Raw genomic sequence first — 25,726 nt, forward strand, 5'->3', positions numbered from 1 at the left:
ATGCAAATGAAGCATTTCCATCTCCTCGGCCCTAGCCAATCATGTACACTCTCTGTAAACCCCTACAGTCCTCGAGGTTTGTTCAGCTCTTTTTCACCCTGGATAAAAGAGAACTGTTTCACTAAATACCATCTAGTTCTGTGAGACTCGTCAACCATGGCTGGCATGTCTTGTGCTGCATTTAATCCTGCACACACTGATGGAGCATTGAACAGTGCAGCTCCTCAGACTTGAGTCATCTATGATTACAAACACTGGCTTTCAACTGCGCATGCTCCCACCTCCCTTCACAGTGTCATCCAACTCCAACTTCTCAGAGGCAACGCTGGCAGGCCTAGCCAGTCGGGAGAACTTCAGTAGCATCAACCTTCGGAGTGTCAACCTGATGGAGCAAACCTCCAACAACAGCGCCGTGCCCTACAAGAAGCTCATGCTGTTGCAGATTAAAGGTATTCTTTGGAGGGATCCAAAGGGACTTTGGCAGGCTGTGGTTTCTGTCTGGTCACCGTAGCACAACAGACTCCTGGCTGAGTCCATTGTTGCCTATGAGGGGGCCAGGGCATGCAGTCTGGGTCTCCCCTTCTGGGTGCTACACTGTGGCATCACAGACTCTGCCCACGGGATCTCTGAGAATCTGTGAATGAGGACAAGCAAGTTGCTGAGTAGGAGACTGGAGTTGGACTCAGTCTTTTACCCTTTCAGAATCTCAGCATTTGGTCCTGCTTACTCCAGCCCGGTATCCCATACCCCAACCCTACTGTGCACTTTACCACATATGCCCTCAGTCTCCAGCATGGGGCTGCACACCCTTCTAAGTTCTCCCTACTGGGATAAAGCATGACCCCCTACCAGCCAGATTAAGGAAACACATCCCTGGGGAAGGAATCATGGGAAAACAGGAATGAGCCTCACCCATCCCCAGTTTACACTTTCCTGTCCCTATTGAAGGAGCAGCAGGAAGTTAGGGCTGTGGGGAGTGAGGGAAGCCCCACTCCTAGGTGACTATGTCACCTGTGGATTGCCAAGATCACCACCCTTGGATCATCAAGTAAAGGATGGATGGAGTAGCTTCTGCCTCTACCAAGGATTCTCGGGTGTTTTCCTGTTTCCTTTTTGGTGTGTTTAAAAGATTAATGTAAGGTAGATAGATGACTCAGTGAGTAAGACTGCTTCTTCTGTCAGCATGAGAACCCATACTTGAATCCCTGATGCCCACATAAAAATCAGACATGGGTGTCTGTGCCTGTGACCCCAGCATTGTAGGGCAGAGACAGACAGATCCCAGGAGCTTACTTGCCAGCCAGTCTAGGTAAAATGGCAAGCTTCAGCTTCAGTCCCTAGGGAAGAAAACCACCGGAATCCTCCTCTGATCGCCACATATCCATGTGTGTGTACACACACCTGCACACACTCACACACACAATGTTCACAAAAGACAAGTGAGGAGCGCTGATGCAAAAATCAGACTAGGTATGCAACACGAAATGCGCGCCCCTCGGCGAATCACTTAGAAGGGAGTTGCAAGTGATACAAAGCAGTACTTCCCTCTAAGCTGGTCCCATCCAGTTGCTCTGGAGTTGGAAAGAGATCCTGTGGGGAGGCATGCCTTACCCTACAGCATGGCTGAGTGTGAGCACAGGACGTAGGCTGAGAAGGGAAAGCAGCATGAATGTGACAGAGAGGTCAGGGTGTCCTCGCCACGCTTCTAAGACAGGAGAACCTCGATACATACACAGACATACTAAAACCCAAGGCTCGGAGGCTGCCCCTAAGTAGCTCAGAGAACTTAGGGCATGCACTGGCCAGCAACACCAACTGATTTTGCTGTCATGTGACCCATCTTAACTTCCATGTGCGGCTGGTTCTGGGAACTTATACTGGTAGTTAGAGTCTTTAGAATGGGAGCTGTGTAGCTGGGATGTGTCCATTATGGACATCAGCATATTGGTAAAAAGCCTCTGGGCTTGTCCACAGGAAGAAGACATGTGCAGACAAGGCTGGTGGAGCCTCGAGCCTCGTCGCTCAACAGTGGGGACTGCTTCCTTCTGCTCTCTCCTCAGTACTGCTTCCTGTGGGTGGGAGAGTTCTCCAATGTCATTGAGAAAGCAAAGGTCGGTGTCTAAATGACGAGGTGTTTCTACCGCTGTGTCCTTTATACGACAGTGAGGTGCTCTGGTCTCTGCTGAGCTTCTCGGATACCCTGTGTTTCATTCAAGCAGAAAGGGACAGATAGCGTTTGTTTCCTTTGCCCACGACTCTGAAGAAGCTTCCGTGAGGTGCTGAAGTGAAAGTCTGTGACATGCATCTCCACTTTGAAAGCCCTGGGTCTAAGCTGGCTCCTGGGTGACTAACACACATCTGTGAAGCCAGTGTGGCTCTTTCGTGGGAATCCCATGGGGGAAGCCCCAGGATAGTGTTCAAAGCCTATGAGTTATCTGTTGAATCTGACACACTGAGCTTGGTTGTAGAGCTACATACATCCAGACCATCGAGGAAGGAATTAACACACATACTTACACAGCCCCAGACAAGGAATAGTGTCCAAAGTCCATGAGTTATCTGTTCATTTCACCCTCAGGGCTATTGTTCCAAAGACTTGATATATCTGCTCCCACAATTACACTTTCTTGGCTGAGACAAGCAATGTCCACCACCCTATGTCTCATGCCTTTCTTGTACATTGAGTTTTCTCTGATGGCAGCATGTGCAGACCACGCTGGTTTTCCTTCCCAAGTCATTGTGTCCTGTTCTTTTCCAGGCATCTGAACTTGCAACATTAATTCAGACAAAGAGGGAGCTTGGTTGTAGAGCTACATACATCCAGACCATTGAGGAAGGAATTAACACACATACCCATGCAGCCAAAGACTTCTGGAAGCTCCTGGGTGGCCAGACCAGTTACCAGTGTAAGAGTTTACAATATTTCATAGTGAAGAGGCTTGGACGTCCTGTGTCCCCAGCCCCATCCCTTAACTGATCCTCTTAAGCCAACTACTTTCTAACATCCTGTCTCACCCCAAAGCTGCCGGAGACCCAAAGGAAGATGAGCTGTATGAAACAGCCATCATAGAGACGAACTGTGTCTACCGCCTGACAGACGACAAGCTCGTTCCCGATGATGACTACTGGGGGAAGATCCCCAAGTGTTCCCTTCTGCAGTCCAAAGAGGTACCGATTCAAGGATCTAGAACTTCAGAGAGTTCTACCTGGGTCCATACTGGCTATCAGGCACGGGACTTGCTAAAGGATACTTATTTACTATTTCAAACCATTATGACTATCTCTACCATACGAACAAAGTTTAGAATACTGTTTTCAAAAGTGGCATGGGTTATTGAAGGATTTTATATTTTACATAAAATATAAATATTATCTCTGCATCTTGAGTTATATAAGATTAAAGTAAATTTTAGTTAGTCCTAAAGTTTCAGGAATAATTAATGTGAGTATATGAAGTTACATATGATTAATCTACAGATTTGTCTAAGTTTTATTTTCTTTCACTCGCCCCAGTAATAATTGCTGAGAGGAAAGGGGAAGCCATACAAAGCCCTTGCACTCCACTGGGTAGAACCATAGAAAGAATACAGGGCCAGCACAATGTCTCAGTGAGTAAAGGCATGTACTGCCAACCATGGAGACCTGAGCTTAGTTCCCAGGTCCCACATGGTGGATGGAGAGAAGCAACTCCCTTGAATTATTCTCTGACTTTCACACAGATAAATTAATAATGTTCTTTCTAAAAGTCACCAGATTTTCTTTTTTATTTTATTTTTATATGTATGGGAATGTTTCTTGCATGTATATCTCTATACCATATGTACACCATACCCACAGAGGTCAGAAGAGGGCATCAGATCCTCTGGCATTGGAGTTACAGACCACTGTGAGCCACCACATGCTTGCTGGGAATCGAACCTGGGGCCTCTGGAAAAGCAATATATTCTCTTAACCACTGAGCCTTCTCTCCAGCCCTGTATTTTCTCTTCTAGCCATTCTGTCTTTTGACTACAGACCTTGTTCGTGTACATTTCACACACATACACAACACTAATCTAATTTTAAAACTTTTAGTAAATACCAAGAATGTTAATTACCCCTAGAGCTTACCAGCTAAGTGAAATAAGTCAGACATGGAGAGAAAAATATTCTGTGATCTCGTCTATATATGGAATCCCTGACCTAAGGAAATAAGAAAGTCAGAAAAGAAAATAGAAACTTGCAAGGCCAGGCCTGGGGAGGGAACACACCCGGGAGGAGGGGCAGAGGGCAGAAGCAGCAGGTAGGTATGAGGGAGCGGAGTGTGTCCAGGTATCTGTTAGTCAACACACAGCTACAGTCAGTCAACTGTCGCTCCTGTGACCCCTGAAAAATGTAGACATTAGCTGTTCCTGCCACTAAGATAACAGCAAGCCGGAGTGAGCAGCAGAATAAGGTGTTGCCAGCATCAGTCACTGTGCTGGTACGCACACCTTACCCATCTGTGTCCCTGAGCATCCTGTGTATGTGGTATAGATACATTCAAATGTATAATAATGTATATTAATAATAAACTTAGGAAAATGTCACCTAAAGCATGTATGTGGACATTTAAATGGGAACAAAGTCACAGAAAAAAATAATTTTAAGAGATGAAATGGAGCCTAGTTGAGGGTTAACACAGACTTCAGACACTTGCCCTAAGCCCCTAAGGTAAGAATGATACACTGTCTGCCCTGAAGGGTCTTAGAACTGCACACAGTAGGGGCAATGTTGGCTCCTTAGCACCTGCTATGTGTGTGATAAGCTGTGAGTGTTGAATGAATGAGTGAATGAATTAGTGAATGAGTGTATGTGAGAATGAGTGTAGGAGGAAGAAACTAGGTAGAGAGGGGGGGAAGGAGGACAGGGAGGTCCTTACATAGTTCTTGATTTAAAGTTTTGGGTGGTGCGAGTGTTTAGAGGCGTGACGTCATCAGCAGAGCTGAAGCCCCAGAGTTCACGTTTCTTTTTTTTGTGTTGTCTCCAGGTCCTGGTGTTTGACTTTGGTAGTGAAGTTTACGTGTGGCACGGGAAGGAAGTCACGTTAGCACAACGGAAAATAGCATTCCAGCTGGCTAAGCACTTATGGAACGGAACCTTTGACTATGAGAACTGTGACATCAACCCCCTGGACCCCGGAGAGTGCAACCCGCTCATTCCCAGGTGCCCCTGCTGCCGCCCGCCCACATGGGTCTTGTGCATGACAACTGTTGCCACAGGCATCCAACATTGCTCCTCACACAGAGGCTGCAGATTTAGGACATGCTTACATGCTGCGGCCTGGGTGGGTCACAGAACAGAACCCTCCCATAGCTGTCACCTAACTCATGAGTCTGGAGACTGTAGTTTTAGGAACACCCCTCAACCCCACTCACTCATCCCCCCCCCACCCCTGCATCTCTCGTCTGTTGTGGTAAGTCAATATTTCCCAGGTTTCTGAAGGTGTCTTTCTGCCCTGAGCCCATAGCCCCTGAGCCCTGGACACTGTGGTCTTCATGCGTGCTGGGGGGCAGGGAAGGAGAATACTGCACTAAAAGAATGAGTGTGATCTTCACACTCCCCATGTGCCAGACTTGAAAACCATTTAGGGAAATCATCAGAGTGGGTAAAGAATCTAAAATGATGACCATGAATTTAAAAGTATTCTTACATTAACTTTTTTAACCACCAGACCCACCAAGTGCTTAAAAACTGTTTTTTATCATGTAATAAGAAACAGGCATGACATGAAACAACGTGAAACAGTGCAACTTTCAGGTTTCCTGCATAGTTTCTCCCTTTAAAATCCAGTAATGGTTTTGTTAATAGTTGGTCTCAATAATTAAAGCTAGAGCTGTAATCCCAGCACTCAGGAAACTGAGGCACAAGGGTCACTCATGAGATTAAGGCTGCCCTGGGCTACATGAGTCCCAGACCAACCGAGTCACAGAATAAGAGAGACCCTGTCTGGAAAAAAACAGAAAGAACAAAGAAAAGAAAATAACAAAAATTAAGTAGGTAATCAAGGTATTGAAAAAATTAAATCTTTAAGCAAATACTGATTAACACTATAATTTCTAGGATTTTGAACAGCCGAGACAGAGCCGAGAGTACTTTATTTAGATATAATAATGCTGGCTCCCTCTTGACACACGGCAGCTGACTAGCCCTGAGATTAGATGACTAGGCCCTGACCAGTGTGTAAGTCACAAGAGGAAGTAGATGAAGAAGCCCAGATCCCGCTCCCAGAGTCAAGCCCTCCATCACAAGCTACTGTATTTCCTACTCCAGTTAACAGCTTGTAAGAAGCAGATCCAAAGCTGAGGCCAAGTCTGCTTCTATAGTCATCTCTGCAAGTCTGCAGAGGAAAGTTACAGAATTCACTCATCTGAGACTTGGTGATGGGTGTGAGCATCTTGTGGTTGCTCCAACAGCTACCATGGCTGAATCTAGGCCCTTTTCTTACCCCTCCCACGCTGCAGGAAAGGACAAGGGCGGCCTGACTGGGCAATATTTGGAAGAGTTACTGAGCACAATGAGACTATTCTGTTCAAAGAGAAATTCCTTGACTGGACAGAACTGAAGAGACCCACGGAGAAGAATTCTGGGGAAGTTGTCCAGCAGAAGGTACAGCCACTGAGTGGAAACCAGCAAAAATGGCCGTGGTGGCAAAAAGTGGCACTAGTGACAAGGCAAAATGCTTTCCAGATTCCATTCTCACCGTCACTGTGTGGCTATTCAGGATCCTCAGATGCTAACCCAACATAGCCTTCTAAGTGCAGTCAGATACCCCGAGATGCCATGAAAGCTGTATGTCTGCACTGTCTCATTAGAAGCTATGTTGGGGCTGGGGACATAGTTCCATGGGCGATGGCCTGCTGGCAACCAAGCCCTGGGCTCTATCTCTAGCACCACAAGAAAGAGAAAAGAAAAGCATTCCAAACCGCTGGGTGTAACAAAAGATGTCTGTCTGCAGCGAGGGAGTATCTGAACATCTCTACTCTCTTGTAGGATGACCCCAGGGCTGACATCAAGCCCTATGATGTGACACGGATGGTGGCGACGCCCCAGATGACAGCCAGCACCATCTTAGATGGGGTGAACGTTGGCCGTGGCTATGGGCTAGTGGAAGGAGACGACAGAAGACAGTTTGAGATTGCCACCGTTTCTGTGGATGTGTGGCATATTCTGGAATTTGACTACAGCAGGCTCCCCAGGCAAAGCATCGGACAGTTCCATGAGGGGGACGCCTATGTGGTCAAGTGGAAGTACATGGCAAGCACAGCAGGTCAGTGCACACGCGCGTTCCTTCTGTTCAGAAGGTCAGGAAGGCCACCTCTGGGGCAGGGTCCGCTGCATCACCTTGGGACCCATGAGGCAATCTAGCCACGTGCAGGTAAGTAGGGCCCAGGAGAGAAGCTCAGTGGGATTCCTGGCAGCCTGGATGGCCAGGAGGCTGATACTGCCAATTTAAAACAATCTGAAGTGCGCCTGCTCCTCACTCCTGTGCTTCCCTCAAGAGGGTTCTGGGAAAGTCCTGATTGGCTTCCACACGGTATTGACATATGGCCTGTGTGCCGTGTGAAGAAGCCTTTGAGTGCGGCGTGTGAGAGTCGCTTAAACCGAAGCTCACCGGTGCTTCAGTGTGGAACCGAATGCACAACTAAAGGTTTGTTTTGAAGAAGTCGAGGTGCTGGGGTGCAGCTCGGTGGCAGGATAGTCACCAGAGCACACTGAAGGTTCTGCATTTTATTATCAATAGAAATAAACTCTGAAGGCTGGGGAGATAACTCAGTGAGTAAGGTTCCTTCTGAGTTTGGATGCACAGCATCCTCATTAAAGTTGGGCGTGGATACCCAGAGCTCTGGAGAGGCAGAAACAGCAGATCCCCAGAGCTCACTGGCCACTCAGTGTATCCAGTCAGTGAGCTCTGGGTTCAATGAGAGACCGTCTCTTAAAGTAAGGTGGAGAGTGACAGAGAAAGACACTAGACTCTACTTCTGACCTCTTAGCATACATATTTTCTCTCCTCTTCCTCTTCTTCCTCTTCCTCCTCTTTTTCTTCTTCCTCCTCCTCTTCTTATTCTTTTCCCTCTGAAGATAGGAGCACTAACTCTGTTTCATGCATCTGGAATAGTAAATATTAAGTGGACTAATTGTTAATATTTTTTATTGATGAAGTTTGGTTTTTTGGACTTAGCTTTATTAGGTTTGGTTTGATTTTGAAAATGGGATTTCACTATCTAGCCAAGGCTGGCTCAGTCTGCCTGCCTCAGCCTCCTGGGTCCTGAGGCTATTGTAGGTGTTGGTGAAATACTCTGCAGCTAAACTCGACTAGACACCTCAGGCAAAATGCTGGGGTCTGCCCATGCCCCTTACAGCAGCTGTCACTGTCCTGACTTCTCAGATGAAGAACAGGACATCCACCTGTCTAGTAGAGAGCAGAGCAGCAGGCTGCAGGCTGCCTGCCCTCTTTAGAGCCAACTGTGCCATGCCCCCACTGGGCCTCTCCCTGCAGAAGGGGAGTTAGATCTGACCCTGATATGGGATGTTGGGAGCAGCAGGGCTGGCTGGCTTGGGGCTGCACTCCAGTGCACTCTGTACTTCTGGGGCCTGCTAAACAAGGAGAAGCAGAAATGGGTCTCCAGGGTATGGCCTCTCCTTCCAGGCTTTCAGGCAGCAGTGGGAGAGGTGCTTCCTGTCCCCTCCTTCCTAAGGGCCATCAGATCTGCTGTCCCTTTCCTAAAGAGGCCACCTCAGTGAATGAGGCCACAGGTGTCTGAATCTACAACTAGAGTAGGAAGCTCAGAACCTTGCTCACCTGCTAGGCATGCTGGGTAAGGTTGCTCAACCTCTCTGAGCCCTGACCTTCTCTCAGAATATGAGGAAGGCGTTATGGGGTCTGCATACCAGGTCAGTGCAGATGACAAAAATCTACTGTAATCAAATTGCTACTAATAGATCAGGGCCACCGAATAAACTGGGAGCTGACCTTTGACACCCCAACACTACCACCACGACACCCGAGAGCCAGAAAGTTACTGAGCTTTTAAGCTTGAAAACCACAAACATCTGTGCCAAGTTAGAGTTACATTTTCCCACCAATCAAGATTTAGGGATAGGGACTTCCTTAGAAACATGTCCTTGTGGTACACTTATCCTGTCCCCATTGGAGGTCTTGGGAACTTACACTTTATTTGACCCATATTCAGAAAGGAATTTTTATTCAAAATAGCTTCAGTTGGTTCCTTCTTACAAAGGCAGTGCCTGGTCCAGAGAACATTTGACCGGCCCTCTGCATGTGCTGCTTTGAGTGTTTAATGTGTTAGCATGGTGCCTGGCACCTGTCTTTATTGACTCCACCATAGAAATTTTCACCAGACACAGCAAAATGAACACAGAACAGTTTGAAATGTCTTGTAATTACCCAAAATAAAGACGATTCCCAAAAGTAGGGGACAAATGCATCCATAATGTAGATAGGAAACTGCAAACTTATTCAAAGGAGACAAAGGGATAATATAATAGATTTAGTCACCTTCATACCTGGCTTCTAAGTCATGAGACCAACGTAATCATGAGTGAGGAATACAATGAAGTGAGTTAGTACTGCCAAGGACCTGAGGTGTTCACAGCATCCATAGACCAGAGCTCCACCCTCGCCCCCACGGAAGCAGTGACGCTGGCAAGTAATCCCTCCCCATGTTGTATGTCTTCCCCCACCCCACCCCCAGCATGGCAGCATGGTTATCAATAGCTCCAGCAGCATTCTACCAGCAAGATGACAACTCTACCAGCCCACTTAGGTCTGTGTCCTGACCCGTGACCATTTTCAGGCTGCATCATGGTCTGTGCCCTGGAGGGTCATGAGGGGTCTTAAACTCTGTGGGTGGAGCCCCCCAGAGGCGGAGGCAGGCTGCTTCAGAGATGGTCAGGAAGTTGGACCCTGGTGCAAGGCTTGATCAGGAGCAGTCCTCATCTCTCGAGGCTATGACTGCTAAACAGTCATATGATCGCTCTTTTGTGCACATATGTGTGTGTATGCATACCCAGGACACATACATATGGAGGCCAGAGGGCAACCTCATCTGTTCTCAGTGCCATCCGCCATCTTTGTTTTTTCTGCACAGGGTCCCTCACTGGCCTGGGTCTCACAAGTGGGCTGAGTGGCTGGCCAGCAAGCTTCAAGGATCCACCTGTCTCCATCTTCCCAACATTGCATATGACCATACAGGGCTTCTTCCCCCACTAAGCATGGGTTCTAGGGATAGAACTTGGATCCTGCAACTGAGCTATCTCCACAGCCCAGAAAAGACTTATTTTTGAAAGTTCTATGAGGTGTGAGTTATCAACACTCTAATTTAGGGATCTGAGTTGTAATGACTATAGTCTGGTGTACTTACTGATAAACCTTTACATTACCAAAATTTAAAACAAATACATTGAACATAAGTTATTCTGTGTAGAACTAAGTTTGGGTGTGCTGAGGAAACTGTTAAGGACATTAGTCAAAATGTCTGCTTTAGGAAATGCAGTGTATTTAGGCACTGCTCAGAGCCAGTGGGTACACAGTACGCCAGGGCAGAGAACGCGATGTGGTACAGCACACTCACGCCTCATGGCTGGGATGTGAAGAGGGGAAAGTCAGACTCCATCATCCCTTTACAGTGGTCCATGTTGCTTCCTTTGCTCTTGAAGCTCCTCCAGCTGTTGCTGACTTCATCCCTCAGCGGATCCTCTGACAAGAGTGGGAGAATATAGGAAAGTGGGTGTGTGCGAGCCTGGTCCTGCTCTTGGTCACACACTGGGGTCAAAGGGCATGTGCCTCTGCCTGACATGATGTGCAGGGTTCCCAGGGGAGCCATCAGTAAGCTGAGAAAAAGATGGCACCCTACTTTGATTCCATCACAGATTCTGGGGGAAAGGCCCAGCCGTTTATCTGCTGCCTCTCACCCTCTGCCATTGTATCTGCAGTGGGAAGCCGACAAAGGGGAGACCATCCAGTAAGAGTGGCTGGCAAAGAGAAGTGTGTCTATTTCTTCTGGCAAGGCCGGCACTCGACTGTGAGTGAGAAGGGAACGTCAGCTCTCATGACAGTGGAGCTGGATGAAGAGAGGGGGGCCCAGGTAAGCTGTGGGGAGTCTTTGCAGACCTTGACCCTGCTCCCTCTTCCCCTATTCCTCTGTGGCCTCCTCTGCAAAGAAATGAGCCTGCAGGCACAGAACCTAGTGAGGGCACGGGCCTGGTTCTGAAAGCTCTCCTCCTAGCACCAAACCAGGAGTTCCTCACAAAACAAAGAGATGCCTCCCTCCCTTTTCAAAGCAAGCAGGTCCAAAGCAGCCAAACATCTTCTGTTGACTGGGAGCAGCTATGCTGGAGGACAGGTTGGGCCTGAGAACCTTAGCAACCAATCAGGTTTCTTCTCAGCTGTCACCTTCAGTCTCAGGCAAACCCCCTCCCTTCCCTCAGCCCCTTTTGCACCTTCTGTTTCCATAGCTGAAAATCACACTGTCGTTCGTTTACTTGTGCACAACATTGTTCCCAGTGAGCAAGAGAGAGATCCCAACTCTCAGGCTCTGACCTCAGAGCCTCCAAGGTGCCTGGCAAGCACTACTACCCAAATCCAGGGCCATAAAGACTTTATAAGCTGTTTTATGGGGGCTTCTGGAATGAGCACCGGGGATCACATTCAGGGCATGGTGGGTGCTAAGCAGCACAGTCCTGTTGGGCTGCATCCCTGGCATGGCCCCCAGAGTGTCTTTGGATGCTCTGCCCTCTGTCACATAGTGCCAGTGATGTAGAGCTGGCGCTAGAGCTTTTGGGACACATGGCACTATAGGCAAGTATTTTTACCATCTAGATGAATGATTAATTGGCAGGAGCATGAGGGAGGAGAGCATAGAAATGCTTTCTAGAAATAGAGGCATGCTCATTCAGCTTTGTGCCGTTCTCAGAACTAATTATGTGCCCTAAAAATAATTTTAAGACAGAATGAACACTCCTCACTATAGATCATATTTTAGAAACAGACCTTAGCAACAATGGCATTTCAGCTTATTCCAAACACTGGGTGATTTCAGCTGCCTGATCTTATAGAAACCATAAGTGAACCTATTTTAACCCTGGATTCAAAGCACACCTGGAGTTTGGGGTCAGTCATTCTACTCCGATCATTTCTTATTTCAATCCAACACATGGAAAATCATTATAGGCACATAACTCCACCAGGAAACGCTTGCCCGCGCCAAGCAGACCTGCACTCAGTAATGTAGCTTGTGGTGCAAAATGCTTCTACCTTTTTGGATGCCCAGATGTGTTTGAAGAACATTCCTTCTGTACAGGATGGCGTCTGCCAAAGCGAGAGCAAGTGGTTCACTAGTACATGATGAGGGAAAAATAGAGTAGTCATGGAGAGAGAGCCACGTCACCCCACACGAGGATTCAATGTTGGTGCCTGTCACTGTGATAAACACCCCAGGTGATCTACTTAAAAAGAGAAATGTTTCTCCCGGTATAGTTGGTTGACCATGTTTGTTTTAGGCTTGTAGGGAGGCAGTAATTCATGTCAGAAATGCATCTCAAGAGTGAAAACACTTGGTTCATTTCTAGAAAGCAAAAGAGATGGAAAGGAAGAGGCAACGGTCTCATCATCCCCTTCAAGGATGTACTCCCAGTGACCTAAGGACTCTCCACGAGGCCCTGCCCACCTCGTGGATATCTCAGCCTCTTAGTGCACAGCCTGGGAAAGCTGAGCCTTGAGGGGATGGCCCTGAGAGGCATTTAAGACCTAACCTACCACACATGCTACTGCAGGGGGCATCCCTCCAGACTCACTAAGTCAGCAACCCTTCTGAGGGGTGGACCTTGTTAAACACATTACACACATTTAAAAAGCTGTCACATCATAGCCATACATAAAACACCATGGAAATGCCAAAGTTAGTATCTCTGAAGAATATTCCATGACAGAAAACCAGTGATTGGCGAAAGAGGCTACATGAGGTACCAGGACATAGCATCCCTACCTTCATAGTATGGGAAAACACATCCTTGAAAATTCTGTGAAAGAAGCCCTATGTGTTACACTTTTAATCCTGCTTAGCTTCAGAAGATAGTGGGGATATTCTGTGTGTCCTGTTGGTGGTGCCCAGATTCCCTGAAACAGGCAAGTATTATTCTCATGCCTTTGACAGCCCTGTCGTCTGACCTGTTTTTTTGTTTTGTTTTGTTTTGTTTTGTTTTGTTTTGTTTTGTTTTTCTGTGTTTAAATTTGCAGGTCCAGGTCCTGCAGGGAAAGGAGCCGCCCTGCTTCCTTCAGTGTTTCCAGGGGGGAATGGTGGTGCACTCCGGACGGAGGGAAGAGGAAGAAGAAAACGTGCAAAGTAAGTGACTTCTCGTGCCACAAGTCTGTGTTTGTCTCTTCTCCCTGGAGGCGCTTGGGAGCTTGGGATGGAGGGCTTTACAGTAAGTCTAGGGCCTGCAGAGATGACTCAGGCAGTTAAGAATGCACTCTGGGCTTGAAGAGACCCACAACATTCAGGCAGTTCACAAGTAACTCCAGTTCCAGGGGGATCTGACACCCCCTTCTGGCAACCTCGAGCACTGCACTCATGTGTGCACTCCAATATATATTAATTTTAAAGTACATATTTATATATAATTAAAATATATTTTATAATTACACTTATATATAATTGAAAAACTTAAAGTAAGCCATATGAGCCTGGCCTCACATAGCTATGTCTTTCCTGCTGAAAGCTGCCTGATGCTGGCCTGGTCAGCATCCTGGGAACCCTCATCCTGCACATCCTTCTTTCCTGATCTGCCCTTTTGTGTGGGAGGCCTTGGAATGATTTCTCAGTAACTATCTACACTGTTTATGGAAATTAAAAACCAGTAAATTTTCTGTCATAATCTTTTCACTGGCCAGTACCCTACCACTAAAACTTTAGTATTTTTCTCTTTAGAGTTTTAGTTATTTAATGTAAATCTTGGATAGCTTTTTTTTCCTGCCATTTGAACTTCTGGCAACCTGTTTATAACTCCAGACCACGCACTGCTGTCCGTGCTCAGCAGGTCTTCATCCTCGGGTCCTGCAATCCCTACAGTGTATGTCTTTGACAGCATAGGGGAGCCCAAAGGGCTACTCCTCCCATGCTTGCTCCTTCTTAGCTCTGTGACACTTGCTGTCCCCGAAGGTGAATGGAGACTGTATTGTGTGCGAGGAGAGGTGCCCATGGAAGGGAACTTGCTAGAGGTGGCCTGTCACTGCAGCAGCCTGAGGTCCAGGACTTCCATGGTTGTTCTGAATATAAACAAGGCCCTCATTTACCTGTGGCACGGATGCAAAGCTCAAGGCCATACGAAGGAGGTTGGAAGGACTGCGGCAAATAAGATCAAGGAAGAGTGAGTATTCCCTGCACCAAGGGAGTTCCCAGAGGGATGCAGGCGGGCAGAGGCAGGAGGAACCCCAACAAGGGATGCCCCATATGTTTAAACTGACTTCAGGGACCTTTGCAACTACAGCCAGGGCTTACATAAGTCCAGAGAATATGATTCTCCATTGAAGCCTCCAATCTGCAGGCATTTACAGCTTTCCAAGGACGTGCCTGCCTCTGTAAAAGGCATCATTGAGAACTGTGGTGGATCCTTGCAGCCACAGCATTCTAGAAGGCTGAGAGAAGAAGGACAGGCTAGCCCAAGAGTTTAAGGACAGCCTGGGTTATCTAGTGAAATTTCATCTGGGGGAACAAAAAGACAGCAACAGCGAGGCAGATGTTCCCAGCAAGCATAATCACACTTTGGTTTCTTTTCATAAGTGTCACTTGCTTCTGAGCATCCTGCTTGCAGCCTCAGCTGTTAAAGAGACCCATGTAAGTGTCTTGTAGGAATCTGAGTGTGCGTAATACTGGAGTTGCAGAAAGGCCAAAGCTAAAGAAGACACTAGAGGTTACAACATGTCCTTTCTTTAGAAAGCACGGAGCTCAGCTGCCGGTCAGCAGATGGCAGTGAGTTCTCAGACCCTAGGCCAGCCATCCTGGGGACCACACCACTGGGGTTCTTCTCCTGGGGTCTTCCTGATGGGCAAGGTCCTCAGGAGGAGCAGCATAACCAGAGGGGGCCTGCCACGTTGTCTCTGCTGTTATCAACAGTCTGTGCAGCCTCAATTCCTTGAGAATAGCTGGGTTCCTTCCTAAAAAATGGAGTGGTCCATTACATACCACCAAAGGGCAACTTGGGTCAGCTACTGTGTGGGCATTGAAATGGAACAGTGGGATCTGCTTTTCTCCCCACTCCTCTGAAGGACGGTGCTGGGTCATAAGGGCAAAGAGAAGAAAGGCAAGTGACCTTCCAGCAGGCAGGCAGATGAAACTGGACTCTCAGTACATCCTTCTGTGGATGGTGAAGGTGGGCGGAGTTTAAAAGATATTGCATGAGGGATCCAATAGCATTCATGCCCCAAATGGTTTTTCGCTTGGGCCATTAAGGACATTCATTCACTCACTCATTTAGTAAACACTGAACAACTACCTGGTGCCAAAGAAGGGATCAGGGAGTTGGCAGTGAACAAACTCACCTGTCTTTCTCCTCATGCAGTTTATGTTCTAGCAGCAGAGAACAATAAGAAGAAACACTCTTAGATATGAAAGTGTACATTGTCTTCATGACCTACATAGCTCTGCATGCATCCCCAGAGCAAACTGGCCCCACCTCCCCCAGCACAAACGCTGAGGGAACTTCTACAGAATATTTTTTTGTTCAGCAATGAGGACTGCTTTCTGTAATGAGAGAGTGAAGTCATCCGTTGATTTGGTCTGGAATAACTTTGTCCTGCAGACACTCTGCAGGCTTTTATAAACCTCCAGCATGTCTCCCCACACAGATGTCCCCTGGAAGCAGGCTTGCACAGCAGCAGCAACGTGACGATACATGAGTGTGACGAAGGATCCGAGCCCCTGGGATTCTGGGATGCTCTGGGAAGGAGGGACAGAAAGGCCTATGACTGCATGCTTCAAGGTAACTAACGCCACGTCCATCCTCTCAGCTCACTCACAGATTTGCTCACAAGACATTTACTGAAGTCTGGGGCTGGTTCCTCCAGCAAAGGGCTTGCCGTGTAAGCATGAAGGCCCAAGTCAAATCCCCAGAACACGGGTATGGTGGTGCACCCTTGAAATCCTATTACCTGGGGAGGGGAGAGGAGAGCTCCTGGGACTTTATCTGCAGTCTAACTGGGAAGTTCCAGCTCCTCGTGCATGCATTCACATGTACACGTATGCCACATACACCCCGCCACCCCACACACACACAACTATAAAGATTTACTGAGCATTTGCTGGGTACGACACACGGTGAATAGAGGCAAGGGTAGGTCTCCCAGACAATGTCTTCTAAAAAGATGCTAAGCCACACTCTGTATGTGACTCATTCTCTTGTGAATACAAATGTGCCATGAAAGAGTGTGAACACGGAGAAAAGAGGATCATTCCCACCAGGAAAGTCATACACAGACAGCCCTGTGGGAAGGCGGTGTTTGCACAGTGCCTCTAGGGCTGAAACGATGTGACGAAAAAGGAGGGAAGTCTGAGATAAACAGAAACATGGCAAGCTGTTGGGTTTGGCCAACATCCACAGTAAAGACAGCAATGGAAAACCCAGGGAGACAGTGTGTCTCCACCGGACAGGAGGGTTTGAGCAGGAAGCCCTGAGCCATATTGAGACAGCCAGTCTCAGCAGTCGGGGCTGGATGGGGCGACTTTGAAGACAGCGGCTGCTGCTCAGTGCCTACGGAGATATTTTATGAGGCATGAGCATGTGAGTTAGCACCAGCTTTGGACCTGGAACCTGGAACTCAAGCTGCCCAGGAGAGGCCATCGTCGAGTGGTGTGGCTTCGAGACTGCAGGCAGCAGGCAGAGAAGAAAGAATTGTGGGACCCCCTTCATTCAGATCGCAACCTTTCAAGGACTCATAGATCCCTGTGAGGAAGAGGGACACAGTCCCTGCAGAGGGCAGAGTAAGGTGTGTGTGTACAGTGTAGGCTTGACTGAGGGACTTTATGTCTATGCCCTGGGGGCTGACTCATAAGCATCGGTTGCCATTTACAAGGCAGGAGGCAAAGACAGAGCACACAGGATGCAGAACTAGAGTGGATGTCACAGAGATCACGGGTAAGGCAGCAAAGAGGAAGGGACGTGGGCTGCACCAGTGGTCAGACTAGCTGGCGGGGTGTGTGAGGACAAAGTGGGGAGCCCCGTCCAGACACCAGAAGCCTTTCTGAATTTTCTAAGATTGAGATATCTTAGGGATGGGACCCAAATCTAAACACCAAACTCCTTTGTTTCACACCCTGACTTCAGAATAGCTGTCTATCCATCAGAGTGAAGTTCGGGGGTGTAAGTGTGTCTTTCTTTAAAATATACATTATTATTATCATAAAAATCACAAAACAAACTTTCTTTTGTTAATCATGATGAGCATCAGCTGTCCAGTATGTCACAGGGACAACCGGAACCCATGTGTTCCAGTATTGTCCACCACCCAGTTCTCAATGAAAAGGCAAGCAGGGTGACTGTCCTGTAAGCCACCCTGTCCTTTTATTGCCACAGCGCCCCCTTGCTGCCACTGAGATGTTAGTGACACTAGTACAGTGTAATATAGTCCACTCCACCTACCCTTCCTCCACAGCTGGGGAGCAATGGTCGATGTTTTCTCTATTGTACAATAGTGTGGTCGGCATACCCTCAAAATTAATTACTTGTTCACAATTAAGGTGAATTTCTAGATGTGAGACTCCTCTATCAGCCAGTGTCACCCAGAACATTAGGCTGACTTTCTTTCTTAGCAGAAATTATCAAAAGGGGACATTTCCCATCACTTATGAACCAAGCACAGTATCCTGGGGAAAGCACTGTTTATGTTTGATTTAGCACTCAGAGTGCTGGGGTGATCTTTTATGCTTACCCTGTGTCTGTGTCTATGTCTGTGTCTCTGTCTGTCAGAACAGAATACCTACAACCACAGACACACAGAGACACAGACACACACGCACACAGAGAGAGAAAGAGAGAGAGAGAGACAGAGAGAGAGAGACAGAGAGAGAGAGAGAGAGAGAAAGAGAGAGAGAGAGTTTTAGTCACTGCTCATTGGTAGAGTGCTTGCCTAGCATTTCAGAAGCCTATGTCTGATTCCCAACACTACAAAAATAACTAAAAGAGACTTCCTAGGATATATAAACCAAATCCTGCTGATTTTCCTTCTGTTCTTTTGAGTTGTTTCCTGTTTTACCTTCAGTCTATCTGGAAGCTGGTCCGTATGGTGTCCTTAGCTTTGTTCTCTTTTCTTTGGAAGATCCTGGAAGTTTTAACTTCGCGCCCCGCCTGTTCATCCTCAGCAGTTCCTCCGGAGACTTCTCGGCGACAGAGTTCGTGTACCCTGCGCGAGCGCCCTCTGCCGTCAGCTCCATGCCTTTCCTGCAGGAGGATCTGTACAGCGCGCCGCAGCCTGGTAAGCCCTGCAGGGGGCGTGGTCGCGTAACGCCTTCTAGGCAGCCTTTCTTTCTCTTTCTCACTGTAAGAAATTCCTATCTGCCAAGTGTTCTATTAGCGGACTTGCTTAGGGCATCTCCCTTTATCTACCCACCGCAAAAGAAAGCAAGAAAATCAGCCACATAACTTTGTGGCAGGAACTGAACACAGTTACTTCCCACATCAAAGAGCCAGTTGACAGCACCACATGGCATCTTTAATATCCTCCCAGCCTGCCTCTCCAACTTTCTGCTTCATGGTCTCTTGTGAGCTGCCCTTCCTCTAGCTCTCATGTTTGTATTCAAAACTGAGGAAACAGAAAAGGGGGAGTTTCTTACATTCCTCTAGCCCCAGTAAACGTTTCTGCTTTATCCCATTGGCCAGAAGATGCCATGTGGCCACTCCATCCTACAAAGGATTCTGGAAAAGCAAGTGCTAAGGAAAGGGACATGGGCAAGCTCTCAGCAGAGCTAAGATTGCAGACCTGGTCTCCCAGTTCCAAGATCAGTAGTGTTCCCGCCAGGTTATACCTTAATATTCAAACCTATGCCAAGGAAATGAGTTCTGTAGACCCTCCCACCTTCCTGCCAATCAAGCCCATGAGCTCATAGTTGTCCAGAGCCTGGAGCCTCATTTTATAGTAGTTGCTCTACCACTAGCTCAGATCTTGGTAGATGCATACGTCACACTATGTATGCACTATGGGAAGCAGCCACGAGTATCTAAAAGAGAAGACTACTCTCTGCCCTTGCATTCCTGGGCTCTGGATGAGTCCTTAGCAACCACTGGCTTTTAAAGCAATCCCAAAATGCACATCAAGAGGGACCTTGGGGCCACTGAGATGGCAAATTGGAGAGCATTTTCCACACAAAGCAAGAGTGAGGTGGAGGCTTACAGACAAGGAGGAAGAGCCAGGAGGATTCTGTTCAAAGTTCACATCCCTGTAAAAGAACCACCACTGCTCAGAGCATCATGGTGGTTGAGAGCAAGCCAGATGTTAGCTCTTTGGAGACCAGAGGTGGCTAACAGCAGAGAAAGTCACTGTGGAGGATCTGGGAAAGGGCGGGAAGCAAAGAGGCCTTTCTTGGGTCACCTCCGCACGCTGCCAGGGACCTTCAGAGTAAGCTCAGGGATGGGTGTGCAGGGTTGCCACTGACACATCACTCTGAACTTGGTGAAAGGGCTATGGACATAGCTCCCAGAGCAGCAGAGCTTCTGCTGGGCAGGGAAGGAGTCCCTCATGACCCTGTTCTCCTCACAGCTCTCTTCCTTGTTGACAACCATCACGAGGTGTACCTCTGGCAAGGCTGGTGGCCTGCTGAAAACAAGATAACCGGCTCTGCCCGAATTCGCTGGGCCTCAGACCGGAAGAGCGCCATGGAGACAGTCCTGCAGTACTGCCGAGGTGAGGGCAGGAGGGAGGGGCAGAGAGCCCACACAGGCCTAGCCATGTCCCTTTGAGATGCTCGCAGCCCTGAGAAGCATCCAGCACTCCTCCTTAAACTGCTGGAGGCTTGTCAATCTTAAGATCAGTGCATTCTCTGCTACCAGAACAAAAGAGAGTTCATATTTCCCTTTCAAATGACAGGGCTACCCACAGGTATATTGTGACACGACCTGCACTAGCACCACTCTGAACATGGGGGAAAGTGGCCAAGTGACCTCCATGGCACAAGTCTCTTCAGGCAGTGCCAGGGTTAGAGAAGAAAAATGTGCCCAACTGGCTAAAAGCCAATGCCAGCCTTTCCTTTGGTATTGCATCCAATAATAGTAACAACAACAGAAACATAGTTTTTAGCATCCACGTGGAATCCAGCCTTTTACAGAAAGTAACTAATGCCAGTAACTAATGTCTTGTCTGCATGTTGATAGATCACTGGCTCTCTTAATGCACTGGAGTGCGTGCAGTTGATTCCTGCCAGGGAAAGCTCTTTGTGAACCATTTTTTCAAATCCCACCAAATGCTCACAGCACCTGGAAGATGCTGCCATTGCCTGTCACCTGCTCTCAAAGTTTGTCCTCCTCCAGAGAAATCCTCCAGGGAAAACTTCCAGGCAAATGAAAGGGAAGCAGACATAGCTGGAGTTTCCAGACAGTCTTATGTCCCCGCTATCCTCAGATGTTCAGAAACATTTTGCCAGGTTCAGGAGGTGGGGGGTGGGTAAGATGAGTGTGACGTCTGTATTGTAGAGATAGCCATGAGTCACCTTTCAGATAAACAGCACCCAGGCCTTCTTATGAGTGACTCATGGGCCACATTCAAGAGTTCCAAAGGAAAATGGGAGGAGCCTGAGAAAAAGCAGGAGGACAGACTCCTTGGGTCCACTGACATGTGTATTCTGCATCCCCACAGGAAAGAATCTCAAAAGGCCACCCCCCAAGTCTTACCTTATCCATGCTGGGCTAGAGCCCCTGACGTTCACCAACATGTTTCCTAGCTGGGAACACAGAGAAGACATTGCCGAAATCTCAGAAATGGTGAGCTTGGGGCTCCAAGGACCACAGGCATTGCAGCTGCCTTATTTAGTCTAAGGCCCAAACAGAGTTGTCCTGGTATCTCTGCATTTACTGTAGTGCATCGGGCATGGCAGGGGATGGGGGGATGGTGCATAATGGTGAGCAGGCTCGTAATTCAGGCTGTGTGCTGCCCTGGCAAGGCCACAGCTCATCTGATTTCTCATTTAATTACCAGGATGGTACAGTAATGTTCATCTTACTATTGTCCCCATTTTACCAGTGTAGGAGCTGAGGCATAAAACACTTGCCTTGAATCTCTGAGTCACCAAGAGAGGGTGATTCACAGACACAGGTGCGTGGGTTTAGCACTGACCCACTTCTCCCTGAGAGTCTGCCCCATAGCGTGAACTGGAGCTCATCCATGCACCATCCAACTGCCCAAAGAGAGGCAGCACTTCCCAAACCCATAAGAGATGAAGATGGTTTTCCCAGAATATCTATCCCCCTCTGTGTGTGTGTGTGTGTGTGTGTGTGTGTGTGTCTGTCTGTCTGTCTGTCTGTCTGTCTGTGACTGTGTGTATGTGTATATGTCTCTGTGTGTGTCTGTCTGTGACTATGTGTGTGTATGTGTCTGTGTGTGTGTCTGTGACTATGTGTGTGTATGTATCTCTGTGTGTGTGTGTCTGTGTGTGTGTCTGTGACTGTACGTGTATATCTGTCTGTGACTGTGTGTGTATCTGTGTGTGTATGTCTATCTGTGACTGTCTGTGACTCTGTGTGTGTGTGTGTGTGTGTGTGTGTGTGTGTGTGTGTGTGTGTGTGTGTGTAACCCAGGACCTTATGCATTCTAGGCATGTACTTCCCCACTCAGCAACACCCTCACCCTTACCTTCTCATTGTGTCTCATTGTGGATTAAGAAACGGATCCTAGGGGCAGGGGAGAGGGCATGATTTCTTCTGAAGGTAATTACTTTAAAATATGTTTAAATAAATTCCACTATGTAAGCATCTAGTGACTTGATTTCAGATCCAATAATCTTTCTCTGTTGTTCATTCATGGGTAATCTGAGTCTCTAAACATTCACCCATTCATTCATTCATTCACTCTTTTGGAAGCAGTTCAGAAACAGGCTTGGTTTGAAATTTGGTACAGGGAGAAAAGCTATGAAGGGTAGGAGTTAATTCCTGGATATCCAGAGCCCCCACTACACAGTGGAGTGATGCCTTACTCAGACCTCTCCAGGCAGAGCTGGGAGTCTGCATTCGATCCACTGAAAAAACTTGTCTGCTCAAATGTTCTCTGCTCCTTCTCCAGGATACTGAAGTTTCTAACCAGATCACCCTGGTGGAAGACGTCTTAGCCAAGCTCTGTAAAACCATCTATCCTCTGGCAGATCTGCTTGCCAGGCCACTCCCAGAGGGGGTAGACCCTCTAAAGCTTGAGATTTATCTCACAGATGAAGACTTCGAGGTGAGTGATTCTTGGGAGGGCGGATGACACACTGGGAGAACATCTTTTCACACAGCCGCTCAAAGGGCGTCTCTCGACTGACTCTCTTCTAGTTTGCACTCGACATGACCAGAGATGAATTCAACGCACTGCCCACCTGGAAGCAAGTGAACCTGAAGAAAGCAAAGGGCCTGTTCTGAGGGGGAGATGATGGAGCCACAGAGAAGTCATTGCCACCAGGCCAGAAAATGGACAGAGATATACATTTGGACTGGTATTTTTTCTGTCAAAGAAGAAAGTATTTTTGAATCAGAGTTTTTCAAAGCCTGACCTTATTAACTCTCCGGCTTGTCCTGGAGTTGAGCATTCTGTAAGTGTATAGGAGAATTCTTCGGATTGTTCTTTTCCACAGTTCAGGTGAACTGAAAAGCGTCTCTTCCGTTCCCCTCAGCCGAGTGCTGCCTCAGTGGCCGCTGCAGCCCTACCCTCCTGTTCTGGCTCAGTGTTGCCTTTTTTAAAGCAATTCTCTTTATAAAGTGTTATTTTGATAGTTTGTGAATTCTAAATATATATATATATATATTTATATAAACACCGTATAAATCAACTCTGTATTTAACAAAGCAATATGTATTCATTCACTTGCAACTGTTTTCTTTGGTGTCAAAACAATATTACCAGGTAGAGGACTTTGTCGCTTCTGTTGAGTTAGGCCTGCCACCAGTCTGTCCCCTGCTCAGGAGTGCCTCCTTCAGCCTTAGGTCCGGCTTATGCTGAGTTCTGCTTCCGGTGCTAAAGCAAACCAAGACTTTGTACTTCCCGGTGTGAACTCTGAAGAATCTATTCAAATCAACCTTTCTACCTTAATGTCTTCCCCAGAAATGTATAGTGCCTTGTTTTATGTACAGTTTATATACAGAAAAGTTTGCTCTGCTTTTTTGATGCTGGTTTGGAACATTATCTACAGTTTTATTCTCAGTAGAAATAAAAACATCTCAATTTCCTCATACCCAGTGTAAACATTACACATGTCATTTGTGACACAGGATCCCCAAATAAAATTTCAGAGTAATCACAATTTATTGATCCGTTTACATTGAATTCCAAACCTGTTTCTTTGTGTGTGTGTGGAGAGGGACTATGTAGCTGTCAATCAAGTACCAATGTGATGCATTAGTACCAACTGGTGAGACTCTGGATTTCCACACAGGGCAGGGACTGTAGGGCGGTGTAAGATTAAATAGACAGTTTGCTCTAAACACGGCACATGTTCTTAATACCATGGCGCAATCTGTACTCATTGTAAGGTTGCAGTGCCTTCTCTCCAAACATGAATAGATATGTAAGGAGTTGAAATATAAACTATGGGATTAGGGTACATGGCTTGGTGGGAAATGCTTGCTTGGCATGTGCAAGGCTTGGGTTCAATGCCCAGCACTGCTAGAAACTGAAAAAAGACAAAACCATAAGTTGAACCTGTGCTGCAGGTGGCTACTCTGCCCGTCACCAACTGCTTAGTCTAGTTTAATGTGTCTGTTAATGTCCTAGCCCTCTCCCATGCCCTACTGTGGGACTGTTCCAAGTCTGGAGCCTGCCAGCTGTTCCTGGACCCACAGCGTTATGACTGTGTGATACTGTCCAGTCACCAAACGTTCCTGCCTTACTTTCTTAAGGAAGGAGACAATAGTTTCATCACAGATCTTTGGGCAGGGATGAAGGAGATGGGCTTTGAAAACTGTCCAATGCCATGGACCTTCTTGTTGTGGATAGCCCCAGCCTTTTGTTTTCATGGTATTTCCACTCCTGGGAGGGGCTGCAGAGAAGGAGTGAATCTTGTGAACCTTGTGTCCAATTGAATTTGTAAAATAAAGGCTAGAGCCAGTGATTGGGCAGTAGAAGGGGAGGTGGAGAAAAAGGGGAGGAGTCTGAAGAGGAGGAGGGAGAAGAGGAGTTGCCCAGGGAGAGGCAAGGGAGAGAAAGGAGAGGCAGAAGAGCGAGAGGAGCCATTGGAGCCGCTGGTGGAAGGACAAGGAGGAAGAGAAGAACGTGGCTTAGAAAACCGCAGGTTTTAAGGGATCTCATAGCTGGGGAATAGAGTAGTACAATGGTAAATCTGCCCAATCCAAGGCTTGCAGTTTATAATCATAAATATTGAGTTGTGTTTTCCTTGACCGGAAGTGTTTGGGTCAGAGATTTACCACAACAAATTGGCGCCCAATTTATTACTTAGGACTCAACTAACCTGAGATAAAAGTTCATTCCACCCTAATCTCTGAAAATGTCTCGGCAGCCTTCTAGGCTGCACCACCAGCGTGTATTGAAAGCTGAGTGGGTCTGAGGGCTTACGAAGAAGTTACAAAGTTTCACTGCCCTGTAAAAAGTACAAGGTGATCCTAGAACACAACTGACTGCAAGGTAGTTTTCAGGCAGAAACAGTGAACTGGGGGCTCCAGACCAGGTAATTCTTTGATATAAAAAAGAAACATAATCTTTTAATACATAAAGATGAAAAAACAATGGATATCTTTTGGCCTTTATATGACAATATTTCAAATGGTTTGACAGGAATCAACTTAGGGAACAACTTATCATTTATCAGTATTGCAATAATTATTCTCTTGATTTACTATGTCTTCTCAAAAGACGGGGCCCTCGATAAAAAATTCCTTGCCTTGGAAAAGAGATTACAAGTAACACTAGAACTAAAGGTACAGGGTTTTATTGGTCAAAATAAGCAACAGCAAGGAGATAGAGATAAGATTTGGAAACAAAGTCTAGAAGATAATTTACTAAAGTTAGCAAATCAAAATAAGGCAGACGCTGCAATATTACAATTACAACATAAAGAGAAATTAAGATTATGGAAGCAGGGAACAGAAGTTATGGAACAGAAGTTACAGGAAATTATAGAGCAGCATGAACTTCAGAAAGAGAAGCTTTTGACTTGGCAACAAGGTTTAGAGGAAACAGTAGAAAAAAAGACACAAGAAATTATAGATCAGAATAAGAGACGGAAAGATGAAAATGAAGGTGGGAGACAGGAGCTTGAAAAGATGCTAGAACAGAGGATGCAGCAGCTCACAGATCAGACTGAGCAGCAGAGAGAAAATAATGAGGAATGGAAGCAAGAATTGGAGAATAATCTTGTAAAATTAATCAATCAAAATAAAATGGACAATAAACTATCAGAGTTACAATATAAGGAAAAATTCAAAATGTTGAGGCAGAACCTTGAACAGAGACTACAGGAACTCAAGGAACAGGAAGAGAGACAAAAGGAGAGCTATGAAGCAT

The 25,726-nt window shown here is 47.0% G+C and overlaps 1 protein-coding gene across 18 annotated transcripts in view; it reads left to right on the forward strand.

The window, feature by feature from the left end:
* Positions 1 to 23,510, forward strand: part of Svil (supervillin) — a 192,062-nt gene extending 168,552 nt beyond the window's left edge. For all 18 annotated transcript variants that reach the window (XM_076939619.1, XM_076939620.1, XM_076939612.1 and 15 more), the window contains 16 exons: positions 294 to 449; positions 1,975 to 2,111; positions 2,759 to 2,906; positions 3,023 to 3,168; positions 5,009 to 5,184; positions 6,483 to 6,627; positions 7,012 to 7,288; positions 10,975 to 11,126; positions 13,277 to 13,382; positions 14,199 to 14,406; positions 15,884 to 16,017; positions 18,350 to 18,505; positions 19,787 to 19,930; positions 20,879 to 21,003; positions 22,298 to 22,453; positions 22,546 to 23,510. In XM_076939619.1, coding sequence (XP_076795734.1) covers positions 294 to 449; positions 1,975 to 2,111; positions 2,759 to 2,906; positions 3,023 to 3,168; positions 5,009 to 5,184; positions 6,483 to 6,627; positions 7,012 to 7,288; positions 10,975 to 11,126; positions 13,277 to 13,382; positions 14,199 to 14,406; positions 15,884 to 16,017; positions 18,350 to 18,505; positions 19,787 to 19,930; positions 20,879 to 21,003; positions 22,298 to 22,453; positions 22,546 to 22,632 — 2,453 coding nt within the window. In that variant the 3' untranslated portion in view covers positions 22,633 to 23,510. The remainder of the gene's footprint in view (positions 1 to 293; positions 450 to 1,974; positions 2,112 to 2,758; positions 2,907 to 3,022; positions 3,169 to 5,008; positions 5,185 to 6,482; positions 6,628 to 7,011; positions 7,289 to 10,974; positions 11,127 to 13,276; positions 13,383 to 14,198; positions 14,407 to 15,883; positions 16,018 to 18,349; positions 18,506 to 19,786; positions 19,931 to 20,878; positions 21,004 to 22,297; positions 22,454 to 22,545) is intronic.
* Positions 23,511 to 25,726: the final 2,216 nt, after the last annotated feature.

Source organism: Arvicanthis niloticus, chromosome 8 (genome assembly GCF_011762505.2).
Source record: "Arvicanthis niloticus isolate mArvNil1 chromosome 8, mArvNil1.pat.X, whole genome shotgun sequence".
In the NCBI taxonomy this organism is placed as follows: Eukaryota; Metazoa; Chordata; class Mammalia; order Rodentia; family Muridae; genus Arvicanthis; species Arvicanthis niloticus.